The sequence below is a fragment of the Alligator mississippiensis genome, chromosome 6 (assembly GCF_030867095.1).
Source record: "Alligator mississippiensis isolate rAllMis1 chromosome 6, rAllMis1, whole genome shotgun sequence".
Taxonomy (NCBI): domain Eukaryota; kingdom Metazoa; phylum Chordata; order Crocodylia; family Alligatoridae; genus Alligator; species Alligator mississippiensis.
The window spans coordinates 9568777-9585457 of record NC_081829.1 but is presented as its reverse complement, the minus strand read 5'-3'; the positions used below and the strand labels follow the sequence as shown (position 1 = coordinate 9585457).

Below are 16681 nucleotides of genomic sequence, written 5' to 3'. Positions count from 1 at the left end.
AGCAGCATATCATTTCCACACAAATTAAAACTTGCAAACATTTTAATGTTCCTGGTCCTAAATTAAACTGATTTGTGTTTTATTCATTTCTGTTGCATCATTAAGGGGCAGTTCTGCCTCCTCCTAACTCCCTTCGCATTTTGATTATTCCTTCTCTCCTCTTTACAGAGCAGATTTGGAACAATATAAATTTTGAGATTAATGGCATATAAACTTCTCCAAACACATACTTATGACCCCAGTCCTATAAAGAACAATGAGAGAGGTCTGCTACTTAAAGAAGAGTGGCAATTCTATTCAGACTGCACTCAATATTTTTCAGCTTCTATAGGAGAAAATTAAGTTATTTTAGTCCATTTTACTTATCTGCAGTGATATAGAAAGTCTTCATATACAAAATATATATGAGGTATGAAACAGTTTTAATTCAGGACTATAGAAGGTACGATCCAGATGCTCAAAGGATTTTAGCTGCTTGCCACTGCTGAAGATTTATGTACATGAACAGCAGCTTTAAAGAGCTGAGCCCAAGTTCTTTTATTTCTCTGTTTGTTCAGCACTTCAAAATGTGATCATAAACAGGAAATCATCGTCAAGCAGATACACTAGATGGGTCCAGCAGGGATTGACTCTTGGTCCTATACTATTTAAACAACCCAAAGAAAACTTAATTAAAACTACTGATAAAGTTTGCAAATGACAAAAGACTAGAGAAGTAGAAAAGAATGAAAAGAATGGGTAACTGATGCAAGAGCAATCCAAAGCAGTGGGTAAATTAGACCCACAGCACATACGGTTTGCTTAATATGGCCCAAAGTAGTAGTAATATATAATCTACAAAGAATAAAGGCCATGTTTACCATGTGGAGGATTATCCTAGGAAATAGTGATACTGGAAGGAAAAGGAGATAGAGATGCAGGTTCACAGTGGATAATCAAAAGGGATGCATGAAGAAGAAGATATCAAGTAGGATGAATGTGGTTATATTACATATGCACCTTGGACTTGTGACTGCTGCTGGATACTACATCCAGCTTTTATATAAACAATTCAAGGGGCACTTTTATAATTTGTAGTGTTTTAGAAGAAAAGCTGAGGAATCTGTACAGCATGATGCCAAAAAACATCTACATGTACCAATATTCGGGAATTTTCATTAATGGGTATTTCAAGGATTTTTATTCAAAGGTTTAAGTCAGGCCACTAGTTACAGCCGGGGTAACCATATCAATAGGACACCGCACTGGAGAAAGACTTTTAATGTTTTATTAGTCACTGGTAAAATTGGAGAACACTGATTTTCTGAAACTGAGGACACTCAACCTTCATGCAACTGCATCCAGCTAACAAAGTATAATACAAGACCACTAAATATTACTTCTGCAAAAAAAGGTGCAACCTAAATGGAAGTTACTGTCTTTCCCAAATCTTCTCAATCTAGTAAAACCAAAATTACCCATCCCCCCACCAGCTGATGTTTTTTTTTTTACCTTGGTGGATTAGCCTCAAGTTCTTGGAGTTTCTCTTCCAGCTTGCCCTGCGTTTCAGCTAATTCATCATACTCCTAAAAAAAATTAAGCAGATTCAGAGCAGATATTAGTCACGATTTTTTCTTCAAAGTATAACAAGCAATAACTGAAGTTTATACTGCAAACCTGTTGCATTACAAAAGGTCACTTTCGCAACAGCTCAATGACAGAGGTAGTTCTGGATGCATTATCCCACGCATAAAACTGAACCAAACCCCCCCTCCCCACTATTTTAACGAAATATAAAAGAAGATTTAAAAACTCCCAAGTTGGGAAAATTAAATTTATTAAAATTTTATATTACAGTAGTGCCCGTTATTACTTATAATATAGGACCCCCAAAACATTGATCAGAATAAGGTTTGAGCCAATTCCTAATGAAGCCAGCAGAAAGACTAAAAGGCATGTTTCACTTCTGCAATACCCATTTATGCAGTAAAATACATAGACCAATATAGAAATGTTTACATTCCTGGAATGTTAGCATATCAAACAATAAAAAAACCCAAAACCCATTAAAATCAGAGAATGTCAGGGATTCTCTTTCAGACTTTGTGGAGTGAGATAGTATATGGTTCTCCTAGCTATTGGAACTGGACAATTTTGCATGGGACGTACTTTAACCAAATAATATAGTGCTAGCCTCCTAGCATATTAGTAAACGGTCTCTGTTGGAAAACCTGTAGAACCATAAAACAAAGAGCCAGAAGGACTCAAGTAATTAGATATGAGAAGCAGATGACTTCAGGAGCCTTTGGATTCTGCCAAGGAACAGAACTGGGTCTAGGAATCAAGGCAACCAACCCAAGCAGGTAGCACCAAAAGAGCAGTATCAAAAGAAACTACTCATCCAACTGAAGAAGCAAAGTTGCCATAAACAGACTCTATTTGGGGCAGATGATATCTTCATAACCACAAGTTTCGTATATGTAGTTCAATTACAGACATTTTGGCCTCACAGGATAGGCACTTCTCCATAAAACCATACTTTTTCCAGAAAATCATCTCATCATCTAGTAGCAAGATCCAGCGCCAAAGCTGAACTGTAATCTAAACGAAGAATGGCATTTTGTGCCCAAAAGCCTGTCCGATACCTCTTCCCAACTATCCAGCTGGTCTAATAAAAGATATCACAAAAAGCTCTTAGTTCAATGCTTTGCTAAGGGCTGTGCGAAGCTTCAGTTGCTGATTCAATTTGGAGGAGATTCAGCGGCCAAATCTCCAAATCAAATCAGGAGACCCGTTAATCTCTCCGAATTGAATCGAAAGCCTCCAGATAGATTTGGAGAGATTAGATGATTCGGCTATAGACACAGGTTTATATGTCTTTTCTATGTACCTTGAGGTACCAGGCGTGGTTCGTGAAGGGCGAGATGCTGGGGCAGATACAGCGTCCCACGGGAGCGTGGGGAGTCCCCCACATGCTCAGCGGTGGACCTGGAAGTAGACGCAAAGCACTGCCAGGTCTGCTGCAGAGTGCACGGAGGACCCCACGCATCCCCTGGCTTGGCAACTGGTGCCTCCTGGATCTGGAGGGTACTTGGGGGTCCCCCCCGCAGGTGACTGCTGAGCTGGGGGGGGGGGGGGGGGTCAGGTCTGCCACCAAGCACGCAGGGGACCTCCCCCACTCCCATGGGACGCTCCATTTGCCCCAGCATCACAGCATTCACAAGCTGCGCCTGGTACCTTGAGATATGTAGAAAAAAAACATATAAAGCTGTGTCTATGTCCAATTTGCTGATTCAGAGAATCAGAACTGAATCTTCAGATTTGGTCGAATCAAAATCGGGACTGATCCGAATCAGCAAATTGAATCACTGCCCCCTGGATCGGGTCGAATCCCAATCAAATACTGCCTGCTTCGCACACCCCTATTTACTATGTCTGCCCCCACAGCCTGAAATTCCAGATCCTGAAGTGAGAGGGTGCCCTTGAGGGCTGTGCGAAGCTTTGGACCCTGATTTGATTCAGTGGAGATTTGGCCTGATTTGGTGGCCGAATCTCCGAATCTGAGGACCCTTTAATCTCTCCAAAGTGAATCGGAACCCTCTGAATTGATTCGGAGAGATTTGGAAAGATTTGGACATAGAGACAGCTTTAAATGCTTTTTCTACATACCTCTAGGTAGCAGGGGATCGTGAATGCTGCAATGCTTGGGCACATAGAGTGTTCCACAGAAGCACAGGGGACTCCCCAACGTGCTCAGCAGCAGACTTGGAAGTGGACCAGAAGCACTTCCAGTCCACTTCCGGGCCTGCCGGGGAACACGCTGGGGTCCCTCCCCCACGCCCAGCCTGGTGACTGGTGCCTCGAGTCTGGGGGGGGGCCCTGGGGTCCCTCTGTGGCCAATTGCCGAGCCGGGGAGGCACAGGGGGGGCCCCCAGTATACTCCCCGGCAGACCCAGAAGTGGACTGGAAGTACTTCTGGTCCACTTCCGGGTTCGCAGCCGAGCACGTGGAGCCCCCCCACACTCCTGCGGCATACTCCATGTGCCCCAGCACTGCAGTGATCACAAGCTGTGCCTGCTAACTCAAGGTATGTAGAGAAAACATTTAAACTGCATCTATGTCTGAATTGCTGCTATGTCTGAATCAGCATCGAATCTTCAGATTTGGATTCGGCCAAGTCGAATCAGGGACAGTGATCTGAATCAACTAATCTAATCAGTCCCCGATTTGGGCCAAATCCAAATCCCAATCAAATAGGGCCCACTTGGCACACCCCTAGTGCCCAGGCTCTTCTATTACTGCTTTACAGAAGGCTCTAACCCAACATCACCACAGGCATGCATATTTCAAAGCATAATTTGGAAAAAAAAAAAAAAAAATAGTTGCTTGTTCAGCTTGTAGGGAGAAATAGTTTGTGGGCAGAAAGCTATTTAGTTATGGCATCCTGTACCTTGCAGAGCGCAGTGAGATCTCTGTGCTTGCTCTTTACAAGGAACTCCGCAGTAATATCCCGAGGTGGTTTTACTTCAGATGCCTCCTTGTACTGTTGATGGAGCTCTCTAATCTTCTCTTTTAAATTCACCATCTAAAGTTGGGCAGGGGAAGGGAGAAAATCTTTCATGTCATTTAATGTACAAATGAAAATTCACTTCAAACCACCTGCATCTCGGGATATTGCTGACACTTCCTTTCTGTTAAAGGAGATATGAAATCTTTACTCCATCGAAATCCCACTTGAACAGAGGCAGGCAAAATACGGCCCACAGGCCAGATCTGGCCTGCCAAGCACTTTCATCCAGCCCACGGTGCCCCCCAGTGAACTGTCTCCCACCCAGCCCTTCTGCCCACGAATGTGGGAGCAAGGCACTCACGCATACGCACACCCTGCAACATACCCTACTGTGCCTCGTTCCCACCCTCATGGGAGGAAGAGCCTCCCCTTGCTGCAATGTGCAGCGCTGGCCGAAGCCACACACTGCCGGGCACCAGCGCCGGGCATGAGCGCCCTGAGTGCCCCCACCTCCTGCTGCGTGACGGGATGGGGGGGGACTGCAGGGGTCCCCACACCCTTCCACCCTCCCCCACACCCCACAAATGCCACACATGCACACCTTGCCCCCACAAACCCCCCGCTACATACCCTATGCCCCCCCACACAGCCACAGCCCTTCACAACCCTCCCCCACCCCCCCAACCATCCTAGCACACAATATACAAAACTAAGAATTTATTTTTGAGTTATTATGCAATCCCCTCTACACAGAGTATGCAAATACAAGTCATGGCAAAAATACTTTTTGTAATAAAATTAAACTACATTGTAGTAGAAATTTGACTTTTAGTGTATGATTCGGTTTTTCTCTGGTTCTAAAATGGCAAGCCCCCCTCCCAAAAGGAGCATTTCTAGAGGACAAGGGGAGGGACTGCCAGTGACAAAGGTTAGGGGTGCGACTTCTGGTCCCAAGGTGGCAACCAGGGGGTGGGGCAACTGTTGAGGGGAGGGGCTACCCATGCAGCCCTTGAAAGCTCACCAAACCCCATTAAGCAGCCCGCCACCCAAAATAATTGCCTGCCCCTGCTCTTGAAGAATCGCTCATGCCAGGTTGCTTTCCAATATAGCTATATCAAGTAACCACTTCTTCTAAACACTGTTTACTTGTCTGAAAGAACCTCAGTAAGGGGGAGCAGGGCTGCAGGGTGGAAGAGAAGTGGGAAATAAAAGTCTCTCTCAAATGTTTGGAAAGCCCCTGCTCAACAAAAGAACAGTAGTTTCCCCAGGGCTTGCCTGCCACAATACTGAGTGTCAATGTGAGCCAGTATCACTTTAAAATAGAATAGAATAGTTCTTCTGGTAATTTCATGTTTCAATATCCAGTTTTTCCCCCCAGACAATTTAAATACAATGATTAAAGGAAATTCCTGATACTAGTTTTTCCTGAAAGATCTTAGGAAGTCACTACCAAAAGTTAAGAAAAGGACACGAATAATAGTTGATCTGTGTCTACCAGGAAGGGATAAGGCCTGACCTTGTTAAGAAGATCTTTTAACTCTTCCTGAGTTTTTACTATTTTCTTCCAGTGTTCGATCTGTTCATCCTTCACATGCTTCTCTTGCAATCTAGAAAACGGGAATAGAAATCAAGGATTCTTTCATTGGGAAATCCCAGCATTACCAGAAAAAAATAACCATCCCATCTGAGTTAGAATCTCTACCACTGAAGAGTAAGGACACTTACTGTATGACAACCTCCAAAGCCTGACCTAAGGAGACAGGCTTGTTATTAAGAACATTGAAGTCCAACTGATGACTGAGATAGGAGGTGGCTTCAAGCAACCGATTGAACTCCTGTTCCACCATTTCATCTTTCTCTTTAGGAACCTAAAAGTCAAAAAAGGCAATGGATTCGTCTTTGCAGAGTTAAAAAAAAAAAAATGCACAGTGCACTAAAGCTCCGAATTATGAAAGCGTAAGGTGGAGCCTAGCAGATATCCAACTGGGTTTTTCAGAACTGAAATCCTAAAAAAAGTTAGAGCAACGATACTTCGATTTTATCTTCTATTGTTGAGTCAATATCATTACCACATAGGCTTAATTAAAATAAAACCAGCTGCCTCAAGTACCTTCTCTTCAAATCAGAGCGCTACGTAGCGATAAATAAGGCAGGGTGCAGATCCACATGCTAATGTCACAAAGACATTACAACTTTGATCTAGGGTGATACTTTGTTTAAAAGCTTTTGTGGGGTACATACATGGATAAAGATGAGGAGAGGTGTGATCAACTGCATCACACTTTTCAGAACAGATACTGCCAGCTCTTCAGGATGAGCTATTGTTCGTCCCCATTTGTGAGATTCAATCAACCCACTGAAGCGTCCTGAAAATAGTCTCCAGTGGGACTACTCTCCTTCCTCCTTTCCACCCACATAAGACTTCAACTATTACATTTCCCCTATCTTACCATCCCTGCCTTTTGTGGTAACAAGGTCATTTGGACTCCTCAGGCAAAAAGTGACAATCCCTTTAAAAAAATTCCAAGGGGAAAAAAATGTCTAGACTTACAGCTTGTCCATTAGCTTCATAAAGTGGACATTTTTGTTTGATCTTGGCCAGTTCCATGTTCACTTGTTTGCTGACCACAGCCATTGGATTCCCTCCTGGAAAAGGTCTGGTGTTAGATCCAACATGAATGCAAAAAGTAAAAAGCTGTCCACAAAACCAATTCCAAAGCCAATAACAAATTCAGTGCACCTTTATATTAATGCAGAATGTCGTTCAATAAACAAGTAAAAACATTCAAATGTTGTGAAGATTTTCTCATGGCACCTCTTACCATAAGAACCACCTCTTCCTAGCATTCAAGGGAAGAACTATAGGTAGGAAAATCTGATAAGGAAAAAAATCATCTCCGAGATGGCAGCAACAAGCAGGGCAGACTTGCAAGTTGATGGACTCAGGGATGCATAGATTAAAGAGCAGTGCAAAAAACCCCTGAAGGACAGAGGGAAGTTACAGCTTACAATACAGTTGGTTATATGGCAGAAAACTTGGTACATTTAGTTAGTGTGCCAAAAAGAGAAACAAATCCCAGAACCAGTACAAGTGAACAATTCAAACCACCACAATGATTTGGGGAGTTACTACTTTCTGGCTCTGGATCAAAAATATTGACCGATTATAACACACTAAAAGCAACATCACTTGCTCTCTATCAACCTCAGATTCACACTTTTCGTTTCTTATTGCTGTGAATACCACATTGCTGAAAAGCTATGGGTCAAGAAACCACTGGTTAACATGATTTAAGAGTCAGAACAGAATGAGAGGAAAAAGAAAAGTCTTCTATCTAAGATCACACCTACATTTCCAGTGAACTGACTCCAATTACAATGAAGACTACTTATCCTTCATCAGGGCATCATAACTATCCTTCATCATTGTGTGTTTGTTTGTTCATTCTTTTCTTTATTTTTTAAAATTAGAAAAACTCACCCAGACCTGTTACCACCATGGCTCCTAGATCAGCAACATAATTGCCTTTGCGAAATGTAGCAACTCTTCCTCCTACACGATCCTGTTAAAATTAAAATACATAATCAGCTATTTTATTCAGTTCAGATAAGTGATAAGATACCGTAACAACAAAAGTGCTCTGAAAATCATTATTCTGAAAAAACCCTACATACAAAGAGGGCTATCACAGCTACACTGAAGCTCTACCGTAAGTTTCTGAGCAAGTCTTCATTATATGAACTCACAGGTTCTCAACCCAATCATGAGTTTATGAAAACAAGCATCTCAATCTCATTTAACAAAAATGTTATGGGCATAGGGCATACATGCATCTACAGCACAATACAGAAAAGAACAATCCTCCAATGATGTGGATTGGGCTAGACTCCCATTCCAAATTTCAAGGACTAAACTGCTATTTTAAAGGTTATGTTTCAGAATGTAGCTGGCACAACCTAAAGATATTATAAATAAAATAAAATATTGTATGTGCATGCATGTGTGTCTACACATGCATACCATAGCAGTTTTCTGTACTGATAATCATCTCAGTACCACCCCCACCAAAGTGCTTTAACCGCTGAAAATAAAACAAACTTTATATCTATTAATAGGTCCTCTCATAGATGAGATAATTATCAATACAAAAGATGACTATAGTAGAACTGATACTTGAGAGAGTTGGATCCCTAAGCCCACTGATGCTATGTGAACTAGCTGAGGCGTAGATCACAACAAAAATGTGTGTTGGACCAGAGGTCTCCCAGCTGTCTGATGAGGCTTTTTGGGCAAAGGACACCACCTTGCCAATCAGATGCACAGGGATCTGGCTCTGCTCCCGCTGATCAGAGAAGTAGCACCCTTTGAAGTAAATGCCACAGCAAGCAGCTGAGCAGCTACTTAATTCATCACAAACTGAGTTGCAAACCATCCCCATACCAAATCCAGTAAATTCCTGTAAATTAACGTCTGTAATATTTAATCGGTGATTTGGAAGAAAATATGTAGTTACTAGTGATAACCTGCAGATAGCAAAGGATAGTGGATAATAAAGACAGATCACTGATAAAGTAAAACTGGACAAAATCCAACTCCAAAACCATGCATGTTGGGAGTGGGAGGAAAATGGAGGTCACCCAGAACTGGAGAATAGTTTGGAGAACGTGACTCAAAAGAGACTCATGAGTTATTGTAAGTCAAGTGAAGAGGACATCCTAGTGGGAAGGTGACAAAAGCATTATCCTTGAATACATAAAAACATGAAATATTAAGTAAGATAATAGTACGTCTGCTGTTAAAACTGAACAAACTTCAGATAACCTACAAGGAAGTGATTCATGGTCTAAAGAGCTCAGTGCATTAAGCTTAGCATAAACGTTTAAGAGATTATTTGATAATACTAAATACCTACTTAAGGGCATTAACCTAGCAAAGGCATAACAAGAGGTAACAGCTAAAAGTCAAAATTTAAACTGGAAAAAAGATTTAATATGTGCAGTGAGTGAAATCAACTTACAGCATTTATCAGGGTTTGTTTTTTATTAGCAGGAATTTATGGTTTTATGAATCATATCCACCTCTCTCCCTTTTTGAAGAGATGCACACTGGTTCACAAATTAGAATATATGCACGAATCACTGGATAAAAAAATCAATTGCATTAACAGGATTTTAGATGTTTTCAAATGACCTTAAAGACTATTCATCAATGAAGTAGCAAGAACCAGCAAGAAGAGAAGAAATGAACATCTAACAAAGAAATGGCTACAAACTGAACGTGTTTAAACAGAAAAGTAGGGGAAAAAAAGATTTCTAACTACAGTAAAATCTCTGTTATCTGGCAAGACTGGGGAATGCCAGGTACTGGTTATGTAAAAATACAGGATATCTAAAATTTCTGGAGCGGGGGGAAGGGGGCTGCACACAGTGGCAGCAGTAGCCGAGCAGGTGGTTGCACGCAGCAGTGGTGCGTGTTGATTGCACGTGGCAGCGGCACGGGGTGATGGATGATGGTGACTTGGTGCTGGTTAATAGAGTATTCCAGCTAGCAGAATGCTGGATAACAGGGATTTTATCCTGGTATCAGACAAATGCATTTTAGAATGGACTTCCAAGCAAAGTGGTGGGGGCAAAAAATCTGAATTTAAAAGGATGAGAGGATGGTGTTAGGTGAGGAGTTTTTGGTTCAGCGAGTGAGATATGTTCCTATGAAGCACCATCAGATTGAATTCAAACTAACAGGAAACGCATCAAACCAGCTGGCTTGAGTGCAGATTGAGTTTAAATGCATATTAAACAGTCTTACCACGTGAAAAAAAAGTCACACTCCACGGTGTTAAGATGGCACATAATGGGTTCAGGTGAAAGGCCAAGCCTTACACCAAAAAAAGGTCTCTGAAGAAGGGAAGGATCTGAACACAAGTTCACCACTGGTAACAGGAATGACTTTCACAAAATCCATCTTTTTTGTGGTCCAACCTCAGTGGGAGAGGGAAATGGAAGTATTTGCAGCTCAGACAAAATGAAGGCAAATAGAACATGCACATTCCACATACCTGGGTCTGGTGCCACAGAACTACCTTGTATTGAAGCAAGAACAAAACTGGTTCACTTAAGCTGAATTTCACACAGGATATGACCAAACTGCTGGATCCAGGGTTTTTTTTCCCAGGGAAAGCTTTCCTAACCCAAGCTTATCTAGCTAAAGTTACATGGAAGATTAAGTTTTCTTCACTGTTGGACGAAACTCTCTCTTTTCAAAGTATAGGACTTTTAGTATTGCCTTGATAGTTCTATAAAAGTGCAGCATGTAGCTGCTTTATTCTATACAGATTGCTGGAAAATGTAAAGGAATAAACAAGATGTCCAGAGTCACTGGACTCTGAGATAAAACTCTTTTAATGAAAAAAATGCATCCAACTGCCAAAGACTTGCCTCTCATGATCATGGAGAAAGGGGGAAGATGTTAAGGACCTTCCTAATTATATTTTTGTGCCTGGTCAAACAGAAGACAGCATAGGCTGTAGACCCTGCTACAAAAGGCCAGAAAAATGGCAGCAGCATAATCTTAAGAGGCAGGGGCTGATGCCCTAAGTGGAGAAAAAAATATATATATTTCTGCTTCTGAGGTAAAGGGAATCTAGCCACATGCCGGCCCATCTAGATCACCACTGGCCATTCATATGGTTTTACCAGTTCTTTCAGGGTGCTCCCCATATAAATGTGTAATTAGTTCTGGTTACTGGCTAAATTTAACTGAATTCTCTTTGAACAGCAAGTCCATACCCTGGCTTCCAGAACGGTGACATCCATCCCAAAACTCTGCAATTGACGAGCAGCTGCCAAGCCAGACACTCCAGATCCTATAATGATCACTTTTCCAGTCTTCTTGGCTAGAGAGATGAAAGCAAAAATTAAGATGGGCAAACATACATCGTTACAGGCCCAAGAGTCTAAATTCAAATGGAGCCCTGAAGTTCTCAAGTAAGAAATCAGCTACTTTAATTTCTTAATTGCTAAGTATAACATTCTTGTAACTAGGTAATATTCAGCACTTGGGATGCAGATATACACAAAGTGATTGCTACCGAGTGATTTGCCCCAGATTTCACTCTAATAAATTTACTCTGTATTAAAGAGGGGACACATGATCAGCTCTTCCAAGCTACCCGCCCGCAGTAGGCACTATTACACCTATTCCTGCCAGCACCCTAGGTCGCAGAGAAGCCAGCCTGCGTTGAGCAAACAGATACTGGGAATGAATAAAATCGATTATGGCAGCAGACATCATGCATTCTGTATAGTAGCATTCCTTCACTACAATGTCCTCACTTCCTGTTTCTTCAAGGCACAATTTTACCCAGGAAATGTGATTTATTATGCAACAGAACTGTGCTTCATGTGTCCACTCCCATTTTATTACACAGTCAAGCCAATTTACTACATAGCATGTGTCATCTGTCTGCACCCTCAGTAAACAGCAGAGGTTAACTGGGAATTTCAGGTAAACTACGGCGAAAGTTAACAGCAGCTACTTGAACAGAGCTTCTACGCTGCCCGTTCATGAAAGGCCAAGTGCTCCACAAGTACTTGACCAGCTGGCCTTGCATGAATGTGACTAAGTCTGCTCCTTAATAAAGCTCACGTACACTAAGATTTATAATGCTCTGAGGTAGTGCTGGGGGAGCTAAATTTCTACAGTGCTACTCCCCTCCCATTAATCATTTACCGATTGTCAACTATGGAACCTTTCATGCTGTCACTGAACTAACTGTTATTAAAATGCTAAATAAAACACTGCAAGGGGAAAAAATGGAAAAAGAGACAAACAAGCCTTAGAGCACAATCCTCAAACTCAGGAGACAGGGGCACGGTCTAAGGGTTTGCATACACAGAATGCACTGCTTTAAATATCAGTAAAAAATGGAGGAGGCAGGCAGGAGATTTTGCAGGCCGATCACCGTCGCTGTTTTCATGTTTTTTTGCAGCAAGACCCCCCATGCCACTGATTGGCCAAGGATGGCAGCCTCACCCCACACTGCTGATTGGCTGAGAGGGCTGCCATTCATGTGGTTCTGCCCCTTGATGCTGATTGGTAGAGAGGGGCAAGGCTACATAACAGGCAGCACACTCGGTCAATCAGCACCAGAGAGGAGGGGGCAATTATCATCTTGGCTCCCTCTGTGCGCCAGTGGTTGTGAAAACTGCTGGCTCCCACTAGGGAGCTAGCATTTTAATTTTCAGTATGGTTTTATTCTCCTGGAAATTCTGCCAAAAATTGCAGGGAACGCGGCTTTTCATGGAAACTGCCTCAAATCGTGGTCTAGAAGAGAGGTTACCGAAGAGGACATAGAACAGGGATTGTGATTAGGCAGAAAAGTGTCCCCAGCTGACATATTTAGGACCCACTAGTCTGTGGCAATCTGGACCCAAACAGTTCCTGAAGGATCAAAGATGAAGACCAGAAAGGTAGACCGCAGTTTATACTGGAAGGAGGCTTCAGGCTTAGGGACAAGCGAGTCAACAAGCTTGTTGGGAAAGGCTATTTGGCCTTAGAGAAACTGTCTTTTCTTTGGCTCTGGAGAATGAATGCAAAAATGATCGCTGGCATGCTTCTAAAGAAAACCTGTCAAAAAGCCATACTTAAACAGATAGGAATCTGTCTTTGAGGTAAAAAACCGGCAACCTCCAAGGACAGCAGGAACACTCCATCTTGAGCCAGGTAATGGTGGAGGGGAAATGAAAAGCAGAAGGCATGCAAAGCACGGCTCCAGCACACCAGATGAATACTGCTAAGCAAAGGCTTTGATCTCAAAATGTGTGAAGCACATGCACACCTCACAGTGCAAAGTACACACAAACAATCATTCAAAGGGGATTTTTGTTGTTTTTTTCACACATCACAACTACCACCTGTACAACATTTGAAAAAAATGGTTTTATCTCAATCTGTTTATTAAGCAAGGAAAATATATTGTTTTTGCACAACAAAATGGTCATTTATTAGTTACTTCATTTGGGTTAAGCACATTGCAAGTGTGTATAACACTTGATATGTAAAGCTGCCAACAAAAAGTAAGAAAAAAAATTCAGCATGTAAAATCTTCCTGTCTGGCGCTAACTGAATTTACACAAGAAGCACTCATGATGAGGAGTGACAAAGGAATTCAAATACACAAAATACCTTCAAATTTTTCAAGCAATTTTCCTGGAACTACATTTTATTTATCCAAAAAGGAAAATTTGAGAACCAAACCAGTCATTAAACAAAGTGCCTTTATTACCCAGATATTAAAAATAAAGCCCAAAATGTGACCTAATAAATCCCAGGAAAGCATAATTATTTAATCTGAAATAAGTTTATGAGCTGCTTACTTGGAAGGGGCTTCACCCGTTTGTAGATGCCGAAGTTGATCAGACCATGCCGCTCCAGATAGCTGTGTACTCTATGAACTAGCACAGTGTCACCTACAGAATAAAAAACATTAAATTATGTATGCAATTACTTTGTACAAACAATTCATACTTACACACTCATATGGGATTGCTTTGTGACAGGAATATTTGGAGTATAATGGTCCCAGTCTGAAAATGGTCACCACATTCCACGCAGTTTAATGGCAGGATGGGAAATGCTTTGGGTATTTATACATGTAATTTTTCATGCTGCAATGCATCAGAGATATGGCACGTCTGAGCAGGCTCAATCTGAGCCTGCTCTGCACACCAGCTTACGCGCACCAAGCTGTCGCTTGCAGTTGTATAAGTGGTGAGATGCAAGTCAGCGCAAAGAAAATGGCGGCAGCCTGCTTTTGAACTAAAACACCTTTGATGTATTTTAGTTTAAAAGTGGACCGCTGCCATTTTCTGTGTGCTGACATGCATTTCATCGCTTATACAGCTGCAAGCGTTGCAGCACCAGGTGCTTTTCAAAATGCCCAGTGGTGCAGCACATGCATGTATAAAAATGACCTCTGAGACCAATAAGATGCTAGTAACATGTCCTTTTAATAATTTACAGGATGATTTATATTAGAAACTAGTAAATATATAAGAGAACTCATTACTCAAAGGATGAAGCTCAGCCTTACAAAAAATAACAAATCACTCACACGTGCCATGATTATGCAACCCCAACTCCCTACCAAATCAGCAAGATTGACGAGCAACAGCAATGCAGGGGAAAAAAGTAACCAACAAAAATCATGAGCTTGTATCAAGAAACAGTTGACTTACTGTTGTAAGGTGCTTCTAACTGTTGAAGAGTTGCTTCGAACGTCAGCTGAACCTTTGGGTTGTCCAACCAAAGCTGTAACTGTATTTAAACAAAACCAGTATGTGTGATATGTTTACATGGAGAGATTCAGACTGAAAGTATACCTTGACTTTATAAAACACTGCAACTGAGTTTGAACTTATAAATCAAAAAGCTTACCCTTTACTGAAATACTTCTCAGCTATCCCCTTTTTCATTTTTCTTAGACAGTAGAATTCACTGATTTATTTTTTTTTTTTTGCCAACCCAAAAAGAGAGAAAATGATGTCCCCAGCAAACACATTACGGTTACTAAATGGACATGCTGGAATACCACGCAATCTTAACTGAGCTTGTTCGTGCATAGAAAAAAAAATCAGTTAATTTCAGCATTTCCTAACTTCTGGTGTTTGGATTTCCAACTTAAGTGTTCTTCCCAAGCAGTTTCCCCATACGAGTTAGAGGTATTACCTATCTGACTGGCTGCAATACAGGAACAAAGGTCAGAATGGACCTCCTTGGCCCTGCACTTGCAGGCAATCATTTACCCCAAGAATCCCCCTAATTACCATGTCCAGCCTTTACATACAGCTACAGAGCACAACAGCAAAAATACTAACATGTTTCTAACCCTATAACAAGCAGAAGAGAAAGCAGCACTTTCAGTCCCCTGCCACTGCAACAAGAGGACTTGATTACTATATGCTCAAAAGGATCCTTCAAAAAGGATTGTGCTGCATACTACATAGCAACCTTGTGGGTTTTCTCTTGCTATTAGCCCCATTTATATACTGACTGTATGAGACAGCCTGTTCTTCACCTCTCTCATGCATTTTCTGCTGGGAAGGCACTTCACCCTGGTGAATCAGGCCTTACCCATACAGGTCTATTCCCAGTATTGCCACAAAATCTTTGTGCTGCTAGAAAAGTCCATTAAATCAAACTTAACACACATTGTCTTAGTGCCCTCATCTCTGCAAGACTTAAAAGCCTAAAGCATTACTGGCTGTTGGAAAGCTTGTGCCCCAGGGCTCTAAGCATGTTGCTCTATACTATCTGTAGCCTCTTACATGGGTATAAAGGGGCAAAATCCTCCCCACCCACTTTACCTAATGAGAAAGACTAAAATACCCAAAATATAGGGTAATAGAAAAGCAGACTCAACAAGGGGAAGAGGACATTTTTGGAACTCAGGAGGTCTAAGGAACAATTCTTAGGATGACTTGTTTTTCAGACTTTCCAGGTTGCAAAGGTGCTTCAGTTGGGAATGTATAAGCACTTTTTTCCCCCCAAAAAAGTAAAATATGTTTTATCGCTCTCAAACAACAGCGTCCAATGGTATTTTTCAAGCCTCATTAAGAAACTCAATTTTAGCTTGAGATTGAATAAAGTTTCTACACTAAATAAAAATTTTCTAGAAGTTAAAAAACCAAAAAAAAAATCTAGCAATAGAATGGCATCAAATTTTAGAGCATTCATGGCATCTACAATTCAAGGGCAACACCAGTTAAGGATTACCCTATATTGCTGCAACCCAGAGCTAGATAAAAACTAGTTTAATGACCAGTGCGATGGGGTTTCTGAAATGAAACAAGACCACCAACTTATCAAACCACCATCAGATTGTAACTACTATTCATGGGAGTCATTCTTAGGAAGTTATTAGAAGATAAGAAATTCTTATACTTCTCATCAGTGTTCCCAATAACTTGACACTTACTGTGCGGTTTCTGATATATAAAAACACCTTCTGAGTCTGCTGTGGGCCACTGATTATGTCTGGGAAACAGGCAGCTTCTTGAGATGTCATACGATCATGTGGAAGTCTGCTCTGGAAAGCTGCCCCTTCCACACCTACAATAAAAAGAAAGATTGTCTACAAGTAATGCAAAAGTAACCAGTACATACAAAGGCTCCCCTTTCTACTAAGGCACACT

The 16681-nt window shown here is 41.5% G+C and overlaps 1 protein-coding gene across 2 annotated transcripts in view; it reads right to left on the bottom strand.

Moving 5' to 3' along the window:
• The window catches only part of KDM1A (lysine demethylase 1A), a 55165-nt gene that overhangs the window by 11349 nt on the left and 27135 nt on the right, over nt 1-16681 (bottom strand). For both annotated transcript variants that reach the window (XM_059729615.1, XM_059729616.1), the window contains 10 exons: nt 16465-16598; nt 14726-14804; nt 13865-13957; nt 11276-11382; nt 7971-8052; nt 7041-7135; nt 6215-6357; nt 6006-6096; nt 4430-4564; nt 1492-1565 (listed from right to left, as the gene is read on the bottom strand). In XM_059729615.1, the coding sequence (XP_059585598.1) occupies nt 1492-1565; nt 4430-4564; nt 6006-6096; nt 6215-6357; nt 7041-7135; nt 7971-8052; nt 11276-11382; nt 13865-13957; nt 14726-14804; nt 16465-16598 (1033 nt within the window). The remainder of the gene's footprint in view (nt 1-1491; nt 1566-4429; nt 4565-6005; nt 6097-6214; nt 6358-7040; nt 7136-7970; nt 8053-11275; nt 11383-13864; nt 13958-14725; nt 14805-16464; nt 16599-16681) is intronic.